At 39.9% G+C, this 26359-nt stretch overlaps 4 protein-coding genes across 5 annotated transcripts; 3 read left to right on the top strand and 1 right to left on the bottom strand.

The window, feature by feature from the left end:
• The first annotated feature begins 650 nt into the window (after positions 1-650).
• LOC116163451 (proteasome activator complex subunit 3) lies at positions 651-1993 on the top strand. Of its 2 annotated transcripts, none has more exons than XM_031477371.1 (4): positions 651-845; positions 1053-1400; positions 1448-1601; positions 1651-1993. In XM_031477371.1, exons 1-4 carry the CDS (start codon positions 822-824, stop codon positions 1857-1859), a joined length of 735 nt encoding a protein of 244 aa, XP_031333231.1. In that variant the 5' UTR covers positions 651-821; the 3' UTR covers positions 1860-1993. The 2 variants fall into 2 exon arrangements, with proteins under 2 accessions (XP_031333231.1, XP_031333230.1); XM_031477370.1 differs by lacking the exon at positions 651-845 and adding an exon at positions 882-1009.
• Positions 1994-4916: 2923 nt separating this feature from the next.
• LOC116164684 (phospholipase A1 member A-like) lies at positions 4917-6861 on the bottom strand. Its single transcript, XM_031478885.1, has 6 exons — positions 6172-6861; positions 5817-6122; positions 5587-5772; positions 5302-5538; positions 5082-5247; positions 4917-5033 (listed from the first exon to the last, which is right to left on the bottom strand). Exons 1-6 carry the CDS (start codon positions 6218-6220, stop codon positions 4940-4942), a joined length of 1038 nt encoding a protein of 345 aa, XP_031334745.1. The 5' UTR covers positions 6221-6861; the 3' UTR covers positions 4917-4939.
• A 4244-nt stretch (positions 6862-11105) lies between these two features.
• On the top strand, positions 11106-20821 carry LOC116164641. The gene is made up of 16 exons (XM_031478841.1): positions 11106-11381; positions 11590-12118; positions 12167-12280; positions 12328-12470; positions 12519-12604; positions 12649-12704; positions 14017-14185; positions 14588-14724; positions 14771-15143; positions 17965-18255; positions 18298-18707; positions 18759-18899; positions 18947-19457; positions 19506-19870; positions 19917-20176; positions 20223-20821. The coding sequence occupies exons 2-16, from the start codon at positions 11592-11594 to the stop codon at positions 20753-20755; spliced, it is 4116 nt and encodes a 1371-aa protein (XP_031334701.1). The 5' UTR covers positions 11106-11381; positions 11590-11591; the 3' UTR covers positions 20756-20821.
• A 4058-nt stretch (positions 20822-24879) lies between these two features.
• On the top strand, positions 24880-26055 carry LOC116163645 (leucine-rich repeat-containing G-protein coupled receptor 6-like). The gene has a single exon (XM_031477679.1). The coding sequence runs from the start codon at positions 24915-24917 to the stop codon at positions 25965-25967; it is 1053 nt and encodes a 350-aa protein (XP_031333539.1). The 5' UTR covers positions 24880-24914; the 3' UTR covers positions 25968-26055.
• The last annotated feature ends 304 nt before the right edge of the window (positions 26056-26359 follow it).

Here is a 26359-nt window from a genome sequence, read left to right as displayed (position 1 = left end):
TTCATTTTGCTTATATATCAAAAGAGAAGCATATCCTGATTTACATTTTGAATTAATTAGTGCATTGCTGTTGAATAGAAATTTAATGTATCGTAAAGTAGTTAATTCTCTTGAATTTAACGTCAGGTTTATGCTTTTATACCAGAATTGTAACAGCAATACGTGGTCGAGTCAACATTTTGCTTTTGTTAGTGTCAAGTCATTCGAATGATCCGATTCGTATTGAGTATTAATTACGGTTGAGTCGAGTGTCAGACGTTAGCATTGCTTACGCTATATTTTATGTGCCGCGCTATTTACCACCCTTTTTGTTTGTTTTGTGTTGTTGTCTGTTACAGATTGGCATGATGCGCTCTTTTGAGCTCACAAGGTTGCGACCCGAAGTTCAAAGGTAAATTTTTTTAAATTTTCGTCAACTCCTTGATATAACGTTTGATTACATACTGATTTTCGATACAATCGAATTATAATTACTACCCTTGTTTGATATTCATTTAACGATTAAGATGGCGTCTATCCGGTTTACTATTACTACTTTTTTCTTTTGTTTCATTTTGCCGTTGCAGTTACAGATGGGAAAGAGATTTGTCCCGTTAGTAGATGAAGCACACTGTAGAATTCGACGAAACGTTTATCGAATTTCGAAGAAACGATCAGGGTTTTTTCCGCTCGATTCGATTCATTTTCCATGACAATTTAACGTGCTCTTGCGAATAAAATTTGCCCACAGGTTATTTTATTTTTTATTTTCGTAATAGTCGCCTTTTCCACTCAAGTGTGAATTTAACAACGACCGAAAAGTCATTTCACTTTACCCGACGATGGCTGATACGACCAGTAAAAAGGTACGACGTTTGTGTTATTATCACGCGAATTGGTTAGGTTGCTGTGCTTTTATTTACACACCGTCATTTATTTTAAATTCTTTTTCATTTACGTTATGGATAATATCGCTCTTATTATGGATATCGTGCACGTTAATTTGCAGGAGAGATCTCCTGTGGTTAAGGTGCTTGGGTTCCTCGTAATATTCACACTGTATCGGCTTTTAGGTGCAGGAGTATAAAGAGTCTCTTAAAACGAAAGCGGAGGAACTACTTCTGAAGGGCTTTCCGGAAACGATAGTTAAACTAAACGACCTATTGGAGACACCCAAATTTCGCAACAGAGAATTTTCGGAGATCCACCAAGACTTGAACATTCCAATACCCGATCCCATCGTATTTAATCATTCAGACTTGCCACCTGCCAAGAAGATCAAGTTAGACAATAGTATCACACAAGATGGCACTAAAGTTATGGTGCTTCCGTGCGGCTCGGTGCCTACCAATAAGAACTTAATGGAACTAGTGGAGATTGTCAAACCCCACATTAGAAAGTTGGTGGAAGATTCAAATTTGGTAACGCTCCTTCGCTGACAGAATTGTTTATACGTTTTGACTTGTAGTTGAAAATGTGGATTTCGTTTATGATACCGAAAATCGAAGACGGCAACAACTTTGGGGTCTCAATTCAAGAGGACACCCTCGCAGAAGTACAGTCTGTAGAGTCCGAGGCGGCTGCATTCTATGATCAAATTTCGCGATATTTTATATCTAGAGGTTGGTAAGCCAGCGTGCATTTCACGTCGTAAATATTTCACGTTTGTAGGTAAGCTTATATCGAAAGTGGCAAAGTATCCACACATAGCAGATTATCGGCGGGCCGTCGAGGAGATGGACGAAAAGGAATATCTCAGTCTCTGGCTGGTTATGGCGGAGATTCGCAATCGGTATTGCTCCTTGCACGATATCGTCGTTAAAAATCTAGACAAGATTAAAAAACCCCGCCCAACCAATGCAACCGAGTCTTTGTACTGAAGTTTTCATTTTTCACAAACATGATGGTACTTTATAATTTTGGTGGAAAAAGATCGTCTTTAATTTACATTGGTATGCTTGTATACGTCGTTATAATCTACGTTACAAATAAATATTTTGCATTTCTCCAGTCAGATTGTATTTTATAATTTCGTCTCCTCACCTTTTAACATGACCGTTTTCCGAGAATTAATTGAAAAGAGAAAGAGAAAATAAAAAAAAGAAAAATTGGAGACTTGCCGAGGAATTCATTTATTTAAATATTTTGAAGTTTGTAGCACTTACAATTATATTTGAAGTTGAAGCTAATTTGCTTATTTTAAATGGAACAATGCCTTAGCAAGAGAAGAGATTTTGTAGGTCTTGCCACATACAGTGCGGATGCAAATAGTCCCCCCCCCCCTCTAGAGATCGGAGAAGGGTAAGAGGTATCAAATACATGAGCGGCTACAGAGAGTATGCGGTGGCTTTGAGCATGCGCATATATACTCTGTTTTGGGTAGCATTTTTTATTATGAATACATCGAATACATACGGCACAACAAAATGTGGAAACTGTCAGTTTTCAACAGGGTGGTGCACCCGCGCACACCGCTGCTAATCGTGTGAGAATAACTATCGGACAAATTTCCTGGAAAATTGTAAATTTATCCGTTTTTTTGTGGCGTATATCGTTCCATTCGTAATAAAAAAATGCTACTCAAAACAGTGTGCAGGTACTTTGTTTTTGGGCCATATAAAAAAATAAGGTTGATGGTGATTTCTCCGAAACGAAACGTTATATTGAAAATCTCTCAAGGTTTTCTTGTAGAAATCAATGTGACAATGAGAAAGTGTTTTTTTTAAAATTTTTGTATCTATTCAAATAAGATCAGAAAAAAAATAGACACGAAATCGACAAATTTCGGTTTTTATGGCATATCTTCGGAAGCAATCGGAATTTTCGAGATTTCTTTAAAACAATGGAATAACACTTTCATTGCGCTTTTTTTTTTCTATAAATTGACCGTCGTCGTATCTTCTATGGTTTCGGAGATCCCCATGAATGATATCCTTATCTTAGATACAGTGTATATATGTTCCCTTTTAGTAAGCATGTGAAGTGATCCTTTCTTAATAAATTAAAATCAGTATAAGAACGCTATGTACTTTTTAATATAAATGTAGCGATTTATCTAAATTAATATTTTTATATTATAGCAATATATTAAAATAAAATTTTAATAGGTTTGAATGAGTAAAGTCGTTCTTTAACCGTGAAGGTAGATAAAGTAGTTAACATGCAAGCGAAGATTGTGCATTCTAATGACATCTGTCATTCTTATTTCAAATGTCACACGATAATGACGTTTAGAACATATGATAATGCTGTTTCTATGGAAACGACCGCAATGGCAGAACCTAAGCTTGCTATTTTTGACTTGTCAGAAGCTTTTTACCATGATTCTGTTATAAAATCAAGTTTTGTATCGTACGCAGGGCCGGATCTACATATTTTGCGCCTAGGGTCCATTCGAAATCGCCGCATCCCCCCTCCCCACTCTCTACCAGTTAAAAGCATTTTATGCTTCAACCAAAATTATATTTTACTCTTCGACTCCTTACTGTACTTCAGGTCATAAAGTTGTTTACAACTAACGTAGGCCCTGCCTTAGATGTTTTTTCGATTTCAAATTATTATTCCCAGTTCTTGTAGTGTGAAGTTAGCGTAGAACCTGGGGGTTAAGTACACTATACTGTAAAGATGCAATAGCTATTGAATCATGCTGCTCCAGCAATAACAAAACAAAGTAGGTACAAGATTGAGGAAATGGGCCAGTGATGAAAACCAATACATTTTGGTGAGACCTTTTATTAGAATACAATGAAGGGTTGAACGTGGGTTCACCCTCCAGATCCCCCCCCCCCCCCCATTTTCAAAATTTTAGTTGGAATGGTATGCAAAGTCTCAAAACTTGGTTCTTGTATATTATGTACGTTTTACTTTCAAAAACAGTACCTATCTCAGGAAAGAGTTTATGGGGGAGCCCCCCCCCCCCCCAGCGAAACTTGATAACCGTCTGGCACACCTTGAAGGTATGCTACGTATTACAAAAAATTCCAGAACTGTAAGGCCATTCCCTTAAAATTAGTTCAAAACCACATAAGCGGCGAGGACGCACGAACAGACGGACGGACAACGCGCAAACAATAGCACATTTTTTTAATTCGTCGTAAAACTTAGTGGTCTAATTGCCTCGAAATGGGTGCGTAAATACCTCCGTTGAGAGCGTCGTCTGAACACAGACTTAATTATGATTAATTAAAATTTAGCAATTGTGAATCTTTTTGATTGCTTCTCTTTCTCTTATAATTGACATATTTAATTTTATCATTTCTTGAATATGCAGTGAAGTGTTTTAAAGAATGTTCTACTGATTCAGATCGGTTTTTGAATGTTTACTGCATTTCGACCCTAATACCAGTCCGCGATTTCGTGGCCAATCGCTGCCGAGTACTGCCATTTACCCGCTGGCTCGAAATGAAGGGTGCGAATACTCGAGAAAAATATATTACGATGCGCGGATTTCCGAGAAGAATATGCTTTAAGCCGAATTTTACGAATTGATCACTAGTTTTGTAGCGCGAACTCTCCATAAATACGACGATTGCAATTACGCAGTCTGCGCACGCGCACATATCATTTTTACTATAATGCGACATGTTTGCCTTTACTAGAAGCATCTCTGGTTAAAATTTCAAAAAAATATGTTAATAAAAAACAAAGTTGCGCACATTAATCCACAAGATTTTTCTTGGCTCAGGAGTAAAAGCTATAAGCTACCGAGTTCAAAAAGAACGAACTTAGTATGTACATTGAAAACTGTAGGAGTAGGTAGTTCCGGCGCAGAATGGACGGAGAAACTGGCTATAATAGCGCCTTCCAACATTAAGTTAGAAAATGCTGTGTATAGGCATTGAATAAAAAATGGTATAGGGAAGTCCCTGCTAGTTGGAGAGGATGCAGGATCCGATAGAGGTAAACAGTACTTTTTATAATAAAAGAGTAATTCATGAGTCAAGTTTAATAAACTCAAAGTTTACGTGATGCAGCACCGTTTGTCACCGGGGGCTCCAGGATGTGATGGACAATATGGCGGCCGTTCGTCGTGCACGCAATAAGAACCCGATGTTCTTTAAATACAGAAATGAACGCAGAGTTTTCGCAGTTGGCGTACTTACGTTAATGGAGTGGATTGGCCCATTGGTATCGGGATGCCAATGCGATGTCCTGGACGAGAACCACTGGGGCAACGCCTAGAGCAAGGTTCCGCTTTCCTAGTTAATTCGCCGTGCAAACTCTCGGCCATGTAGCATATTGCCCAGACGTGACTACAGAGGGATTCGTCTGCAAACAACATTTAATAAATGGTGCGCTTCCACTCTAGTCGAAATAGTTAACTTTCAGTCGCTTGGCAGTAGGGTTGAGTTTTGCCTCCGTTAATGCAAAAGTCGACATGCCCAGATCTGCCCATTTCACCGTAGTGGCCGGCGTTGGTGTGCAGCGCGTGAACGGCGGCGGCGTCTCCCGGTGATAACCTGGCCTGGACGGGGACAAGAGGACGGGCCGGATCCAGACCGATTATTCGATGTAGACGGAAGAGGACGTGGTGTGAGATCAATCCGCATATATGTGCACCTAAAGTGGATCGTACGCGAATGGGAATATGCCAAAAAAAGTGCTCACCAAGCGAGTGCCCAACGCAGACAGTGCGACTGGGAGACATCCCGCTGCTTCTCATCAAAGTCAAAAACTCCCCGGCGCACTTCGCCACAGCTCTCATGTTGTGCACAGCCGCAGCGTAGCAAGGGGGTTGACACAACGGCCCCCAGTCCAACATCCACACGTTATAATTACCATTATTGATATACGCTGAAACGCAAACTTTCAAAATGGCACCATGGCTTTCAACTCACCATCTCTCAGCACCGCAATCGGCAAGGTATCGTCACCCCCAGCATACCCGTGAATAATTATTACATTCTCCTTGGTCGAGTTCCAAGAGCTTTGCCTTAACCAATCCGTCTCCCTAAGGTCGACCAATTCCCTATTCGATTCGGCGTACAAAATAAAATTGATATCCTGATCTGGACAAGCGGCAGAATTTTGGGTTGCAGGTCTCCACACGCACTTATCCCTTGTGTTGTTGAACGCGCTGGCGTTATTCAAAAATAACGCCTCGCGAATCGGATGCGTACTGCTCAGATTTAAAAGTTGCGCATCTAATGGAAAAAAAATAAAAAAAAAACAAAAAAGACAAACTTCACCCACCGACAAGCGCGACGAGTGCAATAAACGCCGATATGTAAACGAGCGACATACTTGCGAGTAAATGTCTAGAAAGGAGAACATCCACACCAACACTACCAGGATGTGTGCAGAAATAAGTATTAATAACGGATTCTCATTGTCCGCGACTGCTTACATTTCACAAAGTTTCCAAATTTTGAATTTAGGTTTTGATTAGCTGCGGTAGTTCTGCGGTTCTGTGGGAATATGTACAAGTCGCGGTCAAAGTTTACTTTTCAATTGGCGAATTGTCATCAATACTGCATTCACTTCAGTTGATAATTAGGATGCAAAATGTATTCTTGAGAAGTACCGATACCATTTAAATTTGCTTGTTATTCAACGAGTCAGTTTGGAATAACTGTGCCGCTACAAGGAAGATAAAATTGAGGCACGTTGCTTCCTGCGGTTTCTTCCTTGCATACGAAAAAAAATTATCGGAATTTGTGTGATCTTTAATTTTCAATGTGCGTTATGGACACAGTGCCTTTACTTCCACTGGGCATGTCAGGCCGTGGTCTAGGGTTCGTATGGTAACGATTGCATCAGATTTCTTGGCATCCAAGATTATTTACTACATCAGTCTTGCCTTTTTTCACTAGGGCTCTTTGCGTCGTCTTCGGGCCGCGACTTTTAGGGGTACTGGACTAATACAACTTGCGGAAGACTACTCCTAGAACGATTTTGCCCGAGAGTTGTCAATTTTTGCAGTCAGTTCATATCGAATTTAGAAAATTCTCCAAGAGTAGATCTGGACTCTGTGACCGCGAAAATCCCAAAGTAACGATTTCACGAACAATTCCCTGTAATGTCAGTTTCTCACTCCTCTACCCCCCCCCCCCCCGCACCGTCGACCATGATCATCCTCAACCAACGCTGGTTCCTCATCCTCATCAGTTCTAGCGCTGATACGGACTCTGAGCCCTCGAAAACCCACGAGTAACGATTTCTAAGCGATTTTTCCGACTCCAAGGAGTGGGGGGGGGGGGATTTCCTCGGCTGACAGGGTTCCGCTGCAATCCCCAGTGTGCCATTGTGGCCGAATGCGAGGACCAGTAGACCTTGTACTGGTTGGAGAGGACGGTCCCTCTTCTTGGGCCCTGGGATGATGCGACTCTGACAGTTCCGGAGCACGTCTCTAAAGTAACCAAGGTGACTCCCAGATGGCACGGGCGGCCACTACCTTCCAGAGGCGACATCCTGGACGAGTATATTGAGGACGTTCTTCCGCAGGGAGGTCTCGCCGCAATTGATGTGAATGAGTATCCTATCGGGCACTCCAACGGCAAAACTCCGAAGCGCGCGGGGGTTGAGCCGTTGCTTTCAGACCACAGGAACATTATTTTCCAGCTACACCCTGTCATACCACTGTGGGCCCTGTAGGTTTCGGAATCCCCACTGACTGCGATTGCTACGTGGCTAAACTGTCAGAGCGGTTGGATGGACTCCCTTTGACCTGTCGGAAAGCAGGGCAGGTGGAGGAGGGGGCTACATTAGTAAACGAGGCCATAACAGCGACATTTGAGGACAGCTTAAACTGCGGACCTTTCGAGGAACGAAGAGAACACCTTGGTGGAACTCAAACCATAAAAAGGTTCGTAAGGCGAAGGAGGAGACTACAACCACATTAGTTACGTAAACTTCTCGCCAGGAAAGATTGCCGATCACAGAACACTTGATCCCGATCTACAATCTATGTTTTTCTAAAGATGTGAGCGACTTCAGGGATAGTATCGTGTCAATGTTGAACAAAAAGACTTTTCGTTCAACATTGGTACGATTCTATTCCGGAAGTCGCTCGCATTTTAAGAAAAACATAGATTGTAGATCGACACAAGATGTGCTGTGACCGGCAATCTTTCCTGGCGAGAGTAATACCTGATGTCGGGAATGTTCTCGAATCTCAACTATAGGCTGGGAAATCCTGAACGAAGACCCATCATTGCTACCTGTTCCAGGGGTGGAACTCTGTTAACACAAAACTTTTCGCTTTACAATCTATGTGCCATATATGTTGTACAGGGTGGCCCAAATTCGAGGCTCACCATTGGGATCTCCGTAACGGCGAGAGATACAGTGTGTAGGTTAAATGGGCCATGGTTGTCTCTTTTTGTGACTAAAATTGATTTTGAAGTTTTATCTTGTAAATGTCATTGTTTTACTTTTTTTGCTCTCTATGTTATTCCGTAAAAATCCAATATGGCGCCCATAAGAAATAAGAAAGTGTAGCCTGTAGCTCTATATCTAACGTGATATGAAATCAAAATAATCTTCCGATTAAAACACAAATAGCAACAAATCTCTGAAGTCAATTTAGTTGATCTTGATTGACCCCACGAATTAAATTCCGCGAATAAAATCCAAGATGGCGGAATTTAGCGTAATTAAAAAAACTAGAGCACATTTGAAATAAATGTGGATCAGTTCACATAGAAAAATGGAACCTGCGACTTTAGGTAGGATTTTGAAAATGTTCCCAAAAAAACCGTAAGCGATCGTGAGAAAAGGAATTATGATCTCAACAGAGTTTGGGTGTCAACATCAAAGTAACGAATCCAATATTTGTTTTTTCATTCGGATTACAAATATGGTCAAAATTTAACGAAATTGTATGGATACACTCTTTATCTAATTAAACTATTTTTTTTGCAATCAACTCCTCAAAAAAGTCATGCGTTAACTTCGAAATAGTCAAGGTGTATTCGCATATGCGCTCCCCTGACCCATAAGTGGTTGCACATCATGAACAAGCGTTTTTTTCTTCACGCTCCGGTTTCCAAACGAGACAAGTTTGTCGTTTTTGAAAAATTGTCACAATTTATTCATATTGTATTTCCTTACAATTGATTATTAATGAATTTATAATAGAATGATTTAAAATAGTTAATTAGTATTTATCAGTCACTTGTACACAAATTTATAACATGATTTATCACACACGAGTGTGAATTTTTTTACTTATCACTTCGGAATTGATGTTGAAACCTACATTAAACACAATTCAATTTGCTTATATAGCAACCGAAACGTTTCTAAAAAAATCACGGAACATTATCTCGAAAAACACCTCATATTTTCCAGAAAGAATACGTCACAACCGTTTTCGTTCCATGCATCATTTCGTAAAATATTGGAAACTGGATGTTTTTCAGAGAAGATGAAAAATCTTGTTGGTGTATTATGTACTCAACGTGTATTATTTGAAATTACTCTTGAGAGCTCTTAAATTTTATTGTTTCGAGTACTTGGCGGAAGAAAATTGCCTTAAGGTTAATATAATTGAACATATAGCAATATTCTATCATTAATTACCATAAAGTGAGTAGATGTGATGAAAGCACTTGTTATGAAAAGATCCAGTTGAGTCTAAAGCGAGGTGTAAAGTATAAATAATATTAATATCAGTACTGAATTTTCAAAATATTTTCATTGCAATCGTTTTTTTGTGTTTGGTAGTTATATTAATTAATCAAATTGCAACATTTGGGGGTATAATTCGCCCCCCACTTTTGGAATTTTCAAAATATTTTTATTGCAAATCGTTTGTGGCTCGTTTGTTGGCATTTGTTAGTTATACTTTTTTAGTGGTACCAAGTAACTTTTAAAAAAAAGGAGGGGGGGAGGTGTAAACCCACGTGTTATCCTTCATGGTAGGTATGGTGGGGGGTGGGGGGGTACAAATTAATTTTATCTTTCATGGTATTACAATTAAAGGTCTCAATGGAAATAATTAATGTCAACCAACCATAGTCCTCCTCCTCCTCGACCCCTTATCGTGATCGGATATATTCCCTTATATCTCCAACGGATTGTCGGAAGAGGGTACTCACAAAGAACGATTGGAACGTCTGGAAGAAATATATCCGTGGTGATGTCAAAACTTTAAGAGCGAATATCTCGAAAACGGTCATCTACCAACAAAGTAAACTATTTCGATATAAAAAAATGCGCTTTATCTGCAGAGTTGTGCAAAATTTATACTTTTTAGCGCATTTTTAAGAATTAAAAAAAATTTGCTATTGTTTGCGTTTTGTCCGTCCGTCCGTCCGGACCCACTTCTGCCGTTTTGAACTACTTCTAGGGGGATGGTCCTACACTCCTGGAATTTTTTGCAGTAGGTAGCTAGACGGCCATCAAATTTCGCTGTCTAAAAGGGGGACCCTCCCACGAATTATTTCCTGAGATGCTGTTTTTGAAAGTAAAACGTGCATAGCGTTTACATACGACAACCAATTGGTCTCAGATTTTGCATACGCATGCCTTTAGTGGTGCCAAGTTAAACTTTAGAAAATTTGGGGGGGGGGGGGGGGGTTAACATATGTTCTACCCTTCATGGTATTCTAATGAAAGGTCTCATCGAAATAAATTGGTTTGGACAAACTATAACTTTCCCGTGCGGCTCTTTTTCGAGATCAATGAGCAACGGGGCCTGAGGGGGAGGGGGGTGAAAATTAATTGTATCTCTCATTGTATTCTACTTAAGGGTCTCAACGAAAGGAACCGTTTTCTACCAACTACTGCCCTTCTTTCTGTCCTCTTATCAAAGTACGGGGCGGAGGGGGTGGGAGGGAGGGGAGTAGAACTAGTTTTATCCTAGTACTCTAATGAAAGGTCTCAACGAAAGGATTTACTTTCTACCAACCATAGCCCTCCTCCTCGAACTCTTATCGTGATGAGGTATATTCCCTTATACCTCAAGAACGATGGTCGGAAGAGGGTACTCACAAAGGGCGATTGAGACGTCTGCAAGGGATATATCCATTGGTGAGGTCAAAATAAAAGTTATTTCGGTTTAAAAAAATGCGCTTTATCTTCACAAAATTTTACTTGTTTAGTTTGTTCTCGTTCATAATCTGGGCGTATTAATATTCGGCAAAAACCAAACCTTTTATTCAAAACTTCCTTGACATTTTCCGTGCAACCAGATTCGCAGTAGACAATTAAAATAAAACAGTAACGCTTGTCCCTAATTGCCCAAACGCAGCGCATGCCATTCGAAGTCCTCCAGGATGCTGTAATACATCCCTGGATAGTGCGCACCGGATCGTTGTCGGTTTACGCAGACAGCAAGCATTTCACGACATTTTTTTTTACGTAAAACAATCGGGTAGTTAGATCATTTGCTCGTACGTCTTTTTACGTTCAAAAGTGTGCCACAAAGAATCGCTTGATTTAAGAGGGAGCCAAAAATTGTAAGCTCAATATTTGTTTACGTGCATATTATTGGTGCATTTCCCAAATTACGATTGTCACAAACGTCTTTAATTGATTAAATTTGCAAAAAGGCGGCCGCCGTGAATTATTAAAACAGTTCCCGTTTATCGATTTCCGAAAATGTGACACGAAAAGAAATAAACGCGAGATAATTGACATGCCACCCTAACCAAATTTTCTTTGCAGCGATGCGAATTCTCGAAATAACGAATTTGCTCCTCATCCTCGTCCAACTAAGCGGAACGAAATGCGAGTGTGGAGAAACTCTCACTGCCAAAACGGGAATAATACACACGCCAAATTTTCCCAACGAATTTTCCGTGCCGATCCTCTGCAAGTGGGTAATAGACGCGAGCGAAATCAGCACCCCGAATACCTCCATAGTCGTGTACTTAACCCAGCTGTTCGTCCTGGAAGGATTAAGCTTTGAGGAGTACGAAACGTACGATAGGCGCTACAATATTTTGGGAAAGCAAATCCACGCCGTTTTCGATAACAATATCTCAAAAGTGCGATGGGTTAAAACGCGCCAGAACGTCATGGTGGTCACGTTTCAACTCGGCTCGATCGAGAACACTCACTTGAGAATTTTGGATAATTTTTTGGACGTTTTTGGCTTTAACCTCACGTACGAGATCACCACTGAGCCTGTTCGCAGCGACTCTTGCACGATGAGCGATTGCGGGTTTACTGGGATCTGCTATGACAACCTCACGTAAGCCCATTGTAACTTGTGGTACAGCTTAATCTGGATCCGTTCCAGGAATTTCTACTGCCAGTGTTTTCCTGGTTACACTGGACCCACGTGTTCTGACGGTTACAACTCTTTGTGTACCTACGACGGCAGTCCATACTGTAAAAATGGAGGGAAATGCAGGTGGGCTGTTAAGTCATTTCGACAAACAATTAAATGTCGATTTTTAGGCATATTGGTACCAGCGCCGTTAGGTGCGAATGTGGCGACGATTACATCGGCGATCGATGCCAAAGGCTGTCCCGCCAGAATGTGCACAACTGCAACGTACACAGTTGCAAGTGTTTCAAGGATGCAAGGGCAACACCAGGCGGTAAGTCCTCCTCGGCCGGTTCCACGGGACGTCACCATTCAGTTGCAGATGGTCCTGATTTATCGACTACACTTCGTTTAATGCACGGTCCCAATTTGAGGAAGGAAACCCTTCAAGCGGTTCTACAAAATCAGGTTTGTTAATGAAGTTTTGGGAGCGTGCGCAACCTTTTTTTTAGATTTTAGCCTCGAAGTTGAGTGCAATTGCCGAAAACGTTAGAGTAAGCCATTTGAAGTGAGTATTCGTGGGGAATTTAGAGAAGTGGCGCTTGAGCCACTAGGGAGCACGATTCATAAAGTCCCTAGATATCCAACGTACATGTTTTAAAGTCCGTCACGTTTAGTGCGAAAAAGTTCGCAATCAAAATACGCGAGTCTTCTCCCAAAAAAAAACCAGCTCCGAGATATCCCCCTTCCCCTCGATAAGAACTTGCGCCAGAAAAATGCACACAAAAGCTCCGCTAAAGAATGTGGCTTCCTGAATATACGCTCTAGGTAAAAAAGTCCTGAAAAGTTCACCCCTATTTGCTCCATCTTTTGTAAGTTTACGGGAAATATTCCTCCAAATAAAACCTATATCCCCTGGGAAATTCGCTCCTCACAATATTTCCTCCAGGGTATTTACGCCAAAAAATTTTCTTGCCACCCATCCCGCGTGTCTGTAGAACAATTCAATTACCCTTGCTCCTTATCTTTCTTCCAGTCTCCTTTGTTCACGCTTCCTTCCTCCACGACCTTTCCTTGACAGCCTTCAAACTACCTTACACTTCCCAGATACCTCTTTTTTCAGGTAATATGATTCCTTCACTTCTCCACACCTCTTCCGTATCCTTTTCGCGCCATCTGTCACAACTATCGCATCTCGATTTTATAGCACCTTTCGTAGCGCTTTTTTCTTTACTTTCTTTCTTTCCTTATACGCATTGTTCACGCCTCTGCTTGTATTTTCAGTTATCTATTTTTAAATCTGCTTCACGTCTCGTTCCAATCTCCTTTATGGGTTTTTGTAATACCTTCACGCCTCCTTCTTCGAAATATTTTTCTCCAATTTCCCTCGCCTCCTCCCCCTTTCACACTTCGTTCTTTCACATCTTTTCTTTAAAATACCTTACATATTATATCGCTGCAATCGGTGTTGTCTTCAAGTTACAAATGGTACGTTCTCCTTGAAAAAAGGCTTCCTCCAAGGAAAATTGAAAACTGGATCGCTTTTACAGTAATACAGTTGTGACTTGCTCTCGTAGTAGTGCCTTCGCGACTTCTCCCACCGGCTTTCGAACCTTTTTCGTGGCTTCTATCTTCAAATCTAACTTCAAAGTAACTTAATATCGTTGGAATCGATGTTATTCTTTAGGTTACAAATGGTCGCTCCCTCCAAGAAAAATTGAAAACTGGATCGCTTTTAGAGTGACACAATTTTCGTGTCTTTTTCAATATTAGTGGCGTCATAAGCAAATAAGAAAGATTAAAAATGGCGGACTTTGATGTACTGTGTATATCTATAGGGAGCTCATTTGATCACTTTGTATACTCGAATCTATTTAAAGCTACTACGATTGGGGAAGCGAAGCAACGGTGTACTTCAACGGCTTAAAACGCGACAGAAAGAAGTTGGAGAGTTTGATACATAAATGGACATACGCTGGACGCATTGGAAACTTGACACTGATCGACACCAGCATTGGACTGCGAAATGACTCTCTTCAGTTTATTAAGGTATCGTTTGTAATTTGGCGTTTTACCTGATAGGTTAGTCAATGGACGGGGAATTCCCAACTACCGTTTATGTCTTAACTACTGACGAAACATAAGAGAAGAACAGACTTTTTTCGTGTGTCCAGCTGTGGTAATCAGAAGGTCATAAGCAACGGAGGATGAGTTTCTTTTGACTTAGGGATGGTTTCCTAGTAATCACTGGGTACAGTTGGATACCCGTTGATTAGTCGCCTCTTACGACATGCAGTGCCTCTGCAATAGGGGTATTCTTTCCCGCCCCTACACGGGTAGAAATTGGCAGTGGGAAAGCTCAGTATCGGAGAACGCAGTAGGTCTAGGCCTACCGAGTTCTCCCAAATTACGAATACAGCTCAGGGCATCATAAACATTGGAACGTTTCAGAACCTTACCATTAACCAAGTGGGACCTATCCGTGAAAATGGCCACTTCGTCTTATCCTGCGTCGCTCACGGGTCTTCAAGCATGATTTTTCGCTGGTACAAGGATGGGTTCGTTATCAACACAACATTCGCGACCAAGTAAGTGTCGCGGTCTTAAGAGTCGCCTTTTAACTGTATGTTTCAGTAACAAGTGGTCGCGCTTGATTCAAAGCCCGCAACAAAACAGGTACACGTCACTTTTGGGCATCGAAAGGGTAACCCACCGGGACGAAGGACTCTTCGTCTGCGAAGCGGAGGACGGAGGTATCAAGCAGTGCTTGTCCCGCAACGTTGAAATCACGAAACCGCCCGTTGTGAAAATAGAACCGACGACTCTAACGGTGCAGAAGGGCGAAAATTTCACTATAAAGTGTATTTGTATGGCTAATAAAAATTCCGACCACAAATACACGTATAGCTGGACGAAGAATAAGCTGCTTCTGCCCATTAAGACAGAGATGGAGAAATACGAGATACTTTTTCCCGGTGGGAGTATACTGCAAGTGTCGCGCATTGAGGTATAGTTTTTGGAAATTAAAGGTGACGTTTTGAGAATTTGAGTACCAATCCAAATTAAGAATTCTCCTGCTAGTCTTTTTTATAGATATTATGAGAGTCGATCCAGGGTCGTAAATCGACTTAGACGGTTGCGCTAAGTAAAATTTTGAATTTCAAAGAATTCGCGAAGTCGGCATATCGCATTTCTCGGAAAGAATGCATCACATTCGCTTTCGTTCCCTATGGCCGGTGACTAATTTTTTATGACGCCTTGATGGCGACTGCTGGCGCCCCGATGTCGGGGATACTCGCTACATTATGTTGCCGACCATCCGTATTCATTTTAAATGCGGAAAAAGTCACGTTGGATCGATCAAAAACGAAACTTTACGAAAACTGAAACAGGAAATTGTCTTTAAGTTACCACACGCCAGGTGTAACGGGTTCATAGCACACCCTTCTTTCTTATCTGCTCATTAGTATTTTTGATGGGATTTCGATTTTTGTAACAAAATAAAAAATTTAAACAAATTGACATTTGAAAGGGTGATGCAAACTTCATGGGCTATGAGGGTCACACCGTCACTCGTACCGAATGTAGACGGTTGCTCACACCCTCGTTGAATACTTGAAAAGAATAGATTTCAATCGAAGACAAAATTGTCGTTTAGATGTTATTTCGAACCAAACACCAAAAATAATGACGGGATATCCTGTGTGTGAGAATATTTCAATTTATTAAGTAACTCTGTAGGATAATTCATGAAATAAGTACGTTTCGTTTGTATTTGTATTTCAGTGTTTGTTTTTCCTTTTAGAATTGCTTGTAAGTTCGTAGTTTTCGTTTTAATTATTGTTTAAATTTTATTGCTTTGAAATTGTGCAATTTAGATAAGTTGGTCAACTTTACGACAAGAAGTGTTTTGAACAATTGCATTTTCTGTTTGTTTACAAGTGGGGACGTTTTTAACGCGTTCTTTCGAAACTGTGATTATCAAAGCTATTGGTGATTGCGAGGTTTTTGTAATTTTGTTAAAGAACAAACCTTTTACGTTCAGAGTATTTAGAATATTAAGAAAAAAACTCTAAGTAATTTTAACATTTATTATATTAACAGTCGCCCACTTGCGTGCGGGGCAAATAGGCTTTGTAAGCTATCTTTTTTCATCCAAATTTGTGTAATAATTTTTTTGGAATTTTCGGAAGTTGATCGAGGCCACAGAATCTCTCAAATTTAGAAATTTTAAGTTACAATTTAGATTTTTCTTTATCGCAGAAGCCGCGTGCATACGAGGAGAGATTATAAAATTCTAAGTAACAATTTTGATTTTTTCCACGGGCATGTAAATTTGCTTGCAGAGACCAAAGAGAGGCTTTTCAATACTTTTTTCAGAAATCCGACCTTACGATAACAATTGCAAGATCTCTAGAGGATCTGGATTTGTGTCGACAATATTTTGTCTAATGACAAATCTATTAAGATGCACTTTTGCACTCGGAATCTGATTTTCCTTAATTCCAATTCAAAGAAAAAGCAAAGCGTTCAATCAAAACAAAAAAGGACGGACAAAACGCAAACAATAGCACATTTTCTTTTATTCTTAAAAAATGCGTTAAAAATTAGGATTTCAACAAAAACTAGGATACAGACGCTTTTTTTATTTGCTTGAACGCTTTGATTTTTCCTTTTTGTAAAATTAGAAATGTGTAATTTGTCATTTTTTAATAGCCGAGTTTGCAGTATGGCATTTCTCTCATCTTTTTTGTTTAACGCTTTGCTTTCGCTTTGCTCGCACTTATCTTATAAATTGCAATAGTAGCAGTAAGAAATTTACCCTGATCCCAGATTTTTAATCAAATCGCGTACCAGAGTTAACTAATTGATCAAAATCAAAATCTAATTTCAAAGAATTAATTAAATTAATTAATTACATCAAATCCGCGAAACATGATGCCAAAATAATAATAATAATGTATTTATTCCATTTTCAATTAATTATCGATCACAGCGCGTGTTCGCGAATTATTTCCACCGATTAAAAGCAAAATCTGTCAAAAAAACGCTAATTAAATTAAATACCGTAAATAAATCCACCAATTTTGTTTAATTAAACCGACGAATCGAATTGCGCGAATAAATCACCCGATCAATTGTATGGACCAAAACCCATAATTTCAAAAATCAAAATAATGAAAATTCACCCACACGCTTGAGCTCTAAACGCCCAAATGGCACATTTTTGAGTAACTTTCATGTTATTTACTTTGGAAAGCAATTGAAGCTATGTTAACGAAACGAAACATAGGTACATAAAGCATTTTTTCCAAATTTTTGATTGCTTACGATCTCCATTTGTCCCCTTTCTTAGCGATATGTAGAGTGAGGACGTAATTAAACCCCCCTCTCCCCCCATAAATTGAAAACAGCTATCGATTTAAAATCGTAGGAGGGGGGGGGGGTAAGGTATAAAATACTACTTTTATTCTACCTACATTACTGATTTGCTTTTGCGTTATAATAATTCTAATAATAATAAATAAATAAACAATTGCAATGGAGATTCATCCTATTCCTGACCCTTGCAAGAGGCCAACTGCGAATAAAATGACCTTCAAAATGGCCCCATTCAAAACAGCACACCATCTTGGAAGAACTTCAATATTTTCTCCCTCTCAAGTTCAAATCGGTATTTGTAACTGTTTTTTAGTTCGTGGGGCGGGGGGGCGGGATTACGTCCGCACCGTTAAAAAATGTACTCAATAAATTATTCAGTTCAGCTCCTTCGAATTACAACCAAAAGTTTTCAAAAAAAGACATTCTAGTTGACAACATTATTCTAGAAAACTACCGTATACTCCTGCCTAGTCCAAGACGAAGTGACCTCAACGGAAGTAAGCATACGAATTGACGTAGTAGATCGAACTTTAATTCACACGTGCCGAGGAGAGAAGTCCATGAACATACTGTGGCCGGAAACGGCTCCCGGCACCCAGAACATCCAAGAGTGTCCCAAGGGATTTACGGGAAGCGTGAAACGTTGGTGCGTTCTGCACGACGCCGAAAAGTCCCTGTGGCAATTACCCGACTTTTCCTTGTGTACCGCCGACGCTCTGCTCAAGGCGAACACTGAGGTAGGTGCGTTTGTTTCGTGTCAACTGTAAACGTGGAGATAGTTGCAGAGTTTTATGGCGGGATACGGCGAAGGGAGCAGTTTGAAAACTCTTGGCAGTTACAACGACTACGTCCACAAACAGCCGAGTTTGCTCCCAGGGGAAGGTGTGCGTATACTGTCACTCGCCGGTGAAGTGATCACCTTCGTGAACATGTCAAACGATTTTGCTCAAATCCGCAACATGACGAGCACATTCTTCTCAATCGTTGACGGAATACTCAAGCACTCCAATTCGCTCATTGACCAAGAGCAGGTCATTTATTTACAGGAAACCATACAAAACGAACTTCGATTTTCGGCGTTAGTAACCAGCTCAGGCCACTACCATCAAGTTTACAATTCACTGGTGGTTAACCTGTTAGGCGAAACCAACCCCAACTTCGTGGGCAAAATCCCTTTGGAACGGCAGAGGTATGTATGTCCACAGCCATCGTAAATATCAATTTCCCCGTTTCCGCGCAGATACCCTTCGTGGTTCAAGTACGAACTTGAGGTGATTTACAGTGGAGAGAGCATTCACGGAAATACTTCCGTCGTGCTTGCCTGCATCGTTTACAAGAACCTCTCCGATTTTCTCCCGAGAAGATCTGCGATTCGACTAAGGTGGACGGAAAGCGCCGAATGGCTGGTGATAATGTTAACGGTTTTAGGGACGCCGCCGAGATGGAGTACGAGATAATATCCAACATTGCCACAGTTTCCGTGGTGCAAAATAATCGCTTGGTCAATTTGGGGAAATTCTCCTTCGCGATGCAATTCGACCACTACGTTGTTAATACGAATATCACCAGGTGGCGTATTAACTGTTCGGTGGCCTCCTACGCCACCTACGGCTACGACTGGAATTTAAACGAGTGCCATACGATTATTATCAACGCGACCGTTACCAAGTGCGTTTGCTCGCGACCTGGTACTTACACCGTGCTGGTTACCACTATGCCATTAACTCAGGTTAACGTGGACGAGCTCGAGACTTACCAAGTTCTTGTCTTGGTCTCCTGCTGTCTCTGCTTGCTTTTTTCAGGGCTAACTGCATGCATGTTGATGGCGCATTGGACACTGATTAAATCGTCGCTGGCGTTTTTAAAGGTGCAGTACTGCTGCGTACTCAGTGCGTCGATGGCTATGTTCGTAACGGCACTCTCTACGGACGTGCCCAACGTAAGTTGCCCACTTGCGCAGCGCAAACTGACCGTGCGTGTGTTTCAGGAATTCTTCCCTTACATAAACACATCTTTGGAAATCTTCCTGTTGATTGCGTTGTCTTCTCACATTAGTAAATGCCTGATTGTATTCGCCGATTTGGTGCGACTGTCTAAAACCCAAAATTTGAGCAAGACGATTGTGGCCATCAGCACAGGCGTGCCAGTTATCACGGTTTTTGCAAGCCATCTGACGCACAGAACAATTGGGAGGCGACAGTTGTCTTGGTGGCTGATCAACGGGTCGGTTTCGTTCAACATTTTTGTAACTGCATTTCTGATCATAATAGTCCTTTACAACGTCATGTACTTGGTGGTCATGGAGAAATTGACGCAGTGTGGCGACAAACCTTCAGTTCTCGTGATCGAACGGTACTGATTTACCATTGCCGATAGTTTTCTCTAACTCCACTTTTAGCAAGCGCCTACTTCGAAGATCGTTCTGCATATTTTGGGCAACAGTTGTAATGGTCTGCTCCAGTATAATGTACGTAAATATGAAGGAATCGTCGTACTGGAACTACGCGTTCGCTCTAAGCAACGTTCTGCTGGTAACGATATTTTTCACCTGCTACATTGCCAAGTCGGAGGTTGAGCTGTTCGGCGACTTCTTGGAAAGGTGTAGAGCGAGAGCAACGCAACCCTCGGCGTCCACTTCAGGAAGCACATCCTCCAGCTGTAGGCGATTTTACACCTCAACTCTCAATTAATGCGAACTTTTCAGCGAAACAAGATTGCGATTATCCTTCGAGCAAAAGCAAGGGAAGTAATCGCCAAATGGGAAGCTCCAAGTCAATTATTATGCTCTCCGATCTGCAAAACACGGCGAATTACGGAAAGAACGACGGCGACACCCCCAACATTTACAAGCCCGTGCAAGAATTCATGTACTCGCCGGACGTCGTTGCGACACGAGTACACGTCGAGCTCGACCTGGTCGCGCCGATAATGCACGACCAAAGCAAAACGCCGGAAGACAACCCAATCATCCTTTGCAACATCGCCGTTAACTCGCGATGCGAGGTCAGTCCCAGCTTTCCCGATTTGCAGCCGAGCAAAAACGAGAAGAGCATCCTCAAGTCATCAGATCGTCAACAGCCGGAGGGCGTGGAAAAGGTGACGAACGAAACGGAGAATGCGTCGGATAGCTTGGACGGCATGCTCGATAAGATTTCTCACGATTTAGATTATTTACTTAATAGGAACGGATCGACTGAAAAATGTAATGACAACGATGATTTTCAAACTAGCTTTTAGTCCTAATTGATTTTATAACGTTGTAATCCAGTTAAGATTTTCAAAAATAAAGTACTTGTATGTCTACATGTTTACTTGCTTGACGCCAAATGCAAAAGGTTTCTTATTCGGACGAAGAAGAACCCATATACCAGGTACCATGTAAATTTTATCACATAGGAGCGTGAACATCACTAATAATCACTTTGGCATTGATGTTAGAACTTATTATTAAACACACGTCAATTTGCCTATACTTATAGCAAACGAAAAAGTTCTAGAAAGATCACGGAGATCCCCGAGAATTTCCGAATACCTGCGAAGTCCGCATATCGCATTTCTCAGAAAGAACGCGTCACATCTATCGCCTCGCCTGTGACTAATCTCGATAGATTTGATGGTGGCGACCCGATGTCTTTGGATTTCTAGAATATTCGCTACAATATGATATGATGAACAGTAGGTAAAATCGAAATTTTTAGAGCTACTCGGTTTCAGAAACTTCTACAGTCTTAATTTCGTTTAATAAATTTCAGGGCTGGACGAACTTAGACAGTTCTAAAAAAAAGTGTCTGAAGAGCTTTAGAAGGACCACGGTTATTACAATAACCTGGAATGTCACCATGGGAGAGCCACCATAAGGCTTGAAATCATTAAAAAAACAAATAAGACTCTGGAAAGCATTTGAAGATCTTTCAGGTTTCCTTTAAGTGCCATATAGCGCTTTCAACAGTATCTATTTATATTCGTTTTTCCCCTACATTTCTTAGAGAAGTTCTTGAACGGGCGTTCTGGCAAAGATTTACACTTCAAAAAGGTGTTCGGACTTATAAATTTATTTTCTTTAATTTTTGTAACAAGAACATTTATTTTCGTTAAAATCTTTTGTGAGTTTTCCCTTTGAATTATGCGGAAGAAACATTAAAAAATTTGCTGTGCACCTGCGCATGCGCGATTCTGCCCTTTTGTGTATAAGAATATGTGGACCAAATTTGGTTCCAATAACATATTTTTATTTTTTTTTTTCCTAATCAATAAAAACCATTATTATTATATTCGTCAATTAATTGCGACGCCCCATTGTCTGGTTTTGGTTCTGAATTACACGCTGGAAATCGGTCGTATTAAGTTACTTCTGCAACGTTGCAGATGAAGTAAAGCTTGGCAAAAATAAGCTGACGTTACAGAATTCTGAAGCTCGATATACAGCCCTGAAAGCCAGTGAACCAATGAAATTTAGGCGTTCCAAAATCACAAGATGTAACCTACCTTCGATTAAAGAGGTTATTTTTGGAAACAGTAATACTAGTACGGCAGCGGTTGAAAATTGGTTCAAACTTCAAATGAAAAAATTTTAAAACGAAAATGTAGTGGTTAAAGAAAATGACCGCACTTACGTATTCACCATTTTTCGAATTTTGTAGATAGATAAAGTTCTTGATTTCAAGGTTCAGATCAGGTTCAGTATTACCATTGAATAAAAACCATTTATTCAATGGTATTACGTATCATTGAAAATTTACAGGGTGTCGAAGTTTAGAGGGCACATTTTCCAATAAATTATATGAATAGTAGAATTTGAAGAATAAATCTGTGGTGGAATTGAAGATTGTCCTTTCTGCGTTTTTTAATTTCTGTAGAGCATTGTTTTATTATTGTGTTCCGGATGTCTGAGACGAGATATCGCGGTAAGTAGAGCTAAAGTGAATTAATCCTTTGGAAGTAAGTTTTGAAGTATTTTAATTATAATTGAAAACAAGTGTGGACTTCATCTTGCTGTGTGACAAGTGACTTGTGATTGTTGACTTCAAAAATTACTTCTAAAAGCATAATTCGTTAAGTGGACAAGCATCAACAACAAGTCAACAATGTTAATTAACAATTAGTCTTCAATCTTAAATGTCAATATAACTTTGAAAAAGTCCCTGACCAGACAGGAAACATCACACATAAATAGTCTACTCAATGTTAGGAACCTCGACAAATTTTGTTAAAAGGAAGACTAAGAACTAAGAATTTTGAGGTAATTTTTGGCAGTTATTCAATGCGGATTTTTGAGAAGTTTGTAAAAAATGTGCAAGTTTTGTTAAAAATCTTCCAGAAGTTATCTCAAATATTGTGATAGAGACTTTGTTTCACACAATCACGAGATATAGTCCGTCCGCCTGCCCTTTAACCTACGTAACTTCCAATTGCAAAACAAGTTAACCGTTTAAATACGCATACTACGATACAATATACTAAAAATATACATATATAAATATAACATGGTTTATCCCATAATAATCACAAAATATTTCTCAATTAGATCATTGCGAAATTTATATTTATTTTATTTTAATTTTATTTATTGTCCCTCTCTCGTTCTGGGCCCTCCACAGGCTTTTGCCCAATTACAGAGTGACCCGCACAATGGTTTTTAGAGGTGTCCCTGTAGAAGGTCTTAATTGTTCTGTACTACTCCGGTATTTACCTTGCGAATTAGGAAAATCTAATTCGGAGTAGCCGGCCGAATGCTCGAAACTGATCTAAGGAAATGCCACAGATGAAAAATTCTTGCCTCAGCCCAGGTTCGAACACGCGACCTCCCGGCTATGTAGCCCGACGCTCTACCACAGTCGGTTTAGTAGTTATTAATTAACTTGGAAGTTAAAAGGGCCTCGTACTTCCAATATTTCCTCGCCAGTAACGAGTCATTGTCCTGACCTTTATTGTAACTTTTTGAAAATATAATCTGTCATGCACATTGCTAAAAGAACTTTGTTGATTGTTTTGGCGACTGTGACAGGACCTGATAGTGAAAAATATCTCTCCTGAAACTGAAGCTCTATGCAATGCACCGATTCAAAGGACGGATGGATGAATGACAGTGATTCTTGATCCTTGAACTATTCAATGCGGATATTCTGAGAGACTTGTAAAAAATGTGCAAGTATTTTTAACAAATTTCCAGAAGTTATTCATATATAACATGGTTTATCCCATAATAATCACAAAATATTTTTCAATTACATCATTGCGAAATTTATAGCTGCACCGCCATGTTCAAATCGTGTTTAGTAGGTGTTAATTGGCTTGGAAATTAAAAGGGCCTCGTACTTCAATATTTCCCTTGCCAGTAACGTGCCATTTTCCTGACTTTTATGTAAATAACTATTGCAATTTTATTGATGTATGTCTCCATAGTAGGTAATTACTTTTCTTAATTGGATTGATAGGTATGAGGTAAGTAATTAAAGTTTTTTTCTTTAGGTTATCGATTTCGCTACCTTCAGTACCTATCAATCCAATTAACTATTGCAACTTTTTGAAAATATAATATCATCCTCATTGATACCTAAAATAAATTTGGTTTCCTTCATTTTTTGGCGACCGTGACAGGATCTGGTAGTGAAAAAATCTACCCCTGAAACTGCTCTATGCAACGTACCGATTCAAAGAATGGATGACAGTGATTCAGTATTTAATAACTGTAATCTAACAAGAAAAGAGGCGTTTTTGCACCCGATTGTGATATATTTCATACCAGCATGTATAATCAATAGTATAATTGTATAACAATAAAGCCTTTGAGCCTTATAACTTCTAGCCGCCCCTTGCTTCGGCCGCCTGCGTGATTCATTGCTCATCTGAGTTAATTTGATCCTGTACACTAACAACAACCCACAAGATATACCAAACCTCTGAAAACTTGATGTGTTAGGAATGACCATCCAGTTATTGGGATGAAAACCAAGAAAGGTAAAGGTTTAGATATCTTAAACAACTTTAAGGACACTGTTAGGAAAAATAAAGAATGAACAAAGGGATACCAACAAGGAGCGAGATAGAGAAGAGAATGATAGAGACGTAAAGAAAATAAGCGTGGAGGTGTGAAAACTAGCGTGAAGATTAAGATGTTCGGTTAAGGAGGGGCGAGGAAGACACGAAGTCGCGTTAGGAGAAGTGGACAAAGTTTTGATGAACATCTATTAGGATATGCGTGGAAGGGGCACGATAAAGGAATATGAAGCATATGGTAAAGGTTCCAAAACCTTTTGTTATCTGAATTCAGTTTCGTATAGAAATGCGAGATATTGAATACCCTTTAACCTTACAATTTCCCCAATATGATAAAATCTATAATAAAGTGGCGTATCGTCAAAAAGATACGTAGTGCTAGGTTTCCAACGGCTTCGCCATGTTCAAACCGTGCGTGATACTGTTATTGGTAAACATTTCGATGCAATGTACACTGACTAGTTTTAAAAACAATACAATAGAGATAAATGGTGTAAATGAAACCATCAGTGGTTGTATTTCACCGGACACCATTGGATTTAAAGGTGAAATTTCCAGAATATATATAAAAGATCAAAACATTCGAGATTTAAATTACGGTGCAGTTCAGGGAATTTCAAGCAAGTTTGCTATCGATTTCTTTGATGCCGGAATTGAGATTATAAGAGAAGGGGCCTTCTTGCATCTTCCCCGACTTTCTTGGATATTTTTTTGGTTCAACAAAATCTTCTGGATTAGTGAAAATTCATTTCAAGATTTGCCGTCATTAGAGGGAGTGCACCTGGTCGGTAATAATTTCACAGATATGTCGCCCCGTGCTTTTAATAATCTTCCAAAGTTAACTACCCTGTATCTTGTCGACAATAAATTGGAAAATTTCAACTCATCTTGGTTTTATAAAACGCCAGCTGTTCACCTCATAATGTTGGGACAGAATCGCTTGCGTAAGATTCAACGAGGTGCCTTTATCAATCTACCAGCTATTGAGGCACTAGACTTAAATAGAAATTTAATAGAGTTCATCCACAAAGACGCCTTTATAGGATTAAGAAACTTGTGGCATTTAAATTTGGCTGAAAACAAATTAAAAAGTTTTGACTGTAATTTCTACGCCCCTACGAAATTGAAGGAAGTTGATATTCGCAATAATAACATAACCTACATATCTGATGAAGTGCTGGACGTAATACGACCCCAATTATCGAAACTTATCGTAACCGATAATCCTTTGCAATGTGCCTGCCTGGATAAAATAGTACAATGGAGTGACGCCTTTAATATAAGTGTCCCACAGAAGAAGGAATTACAACAGTCCGGCGCCGTTTGTGTATTTCCAAAGACAAAACCAAGCCAGTGTCTTGAAAGAGGCGATGATGATTTCCAAGAGGGATTCTGGGTTAGTTTTGTACGTGAACGCGCACCAGTCAAACCGTTTGAGTATAATTTTGAATAAACTCGATCACAGTAGCATTGCCATTTTTTAGTTTGAAAATGTGCCATTACTTTTTGTTAATGCGGATAATAAAAGTTACTCAAAAATCCCTCACTACCACAATCAGTTTCCTCTTTCCTCCTCCCTTTTGATACTCATCTGTGCTGTTCGATATTAGAGAAGTTTAATTAGTTTCCAATTTTTAGCTGCCATTGCCATTCACAGAAATTGAAATTACTGCTTGTTTTTTTTTGATAATGCCCTCCACACCTCCCCTTTAGATACGAAACAAGACAGCAAAACGTGTGCTTTGGAAATTATCCTGTCAGAAATTACCAAACTGGTTAAGTTTAAAAGAAAATAACTAAAACAGCTGAATTTTTCCGCGGGTGAAATCACGGGGGTTGAAAGGG

The sequence above is a fragment of the Photinus pyralis genome, unplaced genomic scaffold (assembly GCF_008802855.1).
Source record: "Photinus pyralis isolate 1611_PpyrPB1 unplaced genomic scaffold, Ppyr1.3 Ppyr1.4_LG2, whole genome shotgun sequence".
Lineage (NCBI taxonomy): Eukaryota > Metazoa > Arthropoda > Insecta > Coleoptera > Lampyridae > Photinus > Photinus pyralis.
Note: the sequence above shows the minus strand (reverse complement) of the source record. Positions and strands in the feature narration are given on the sequence as shown.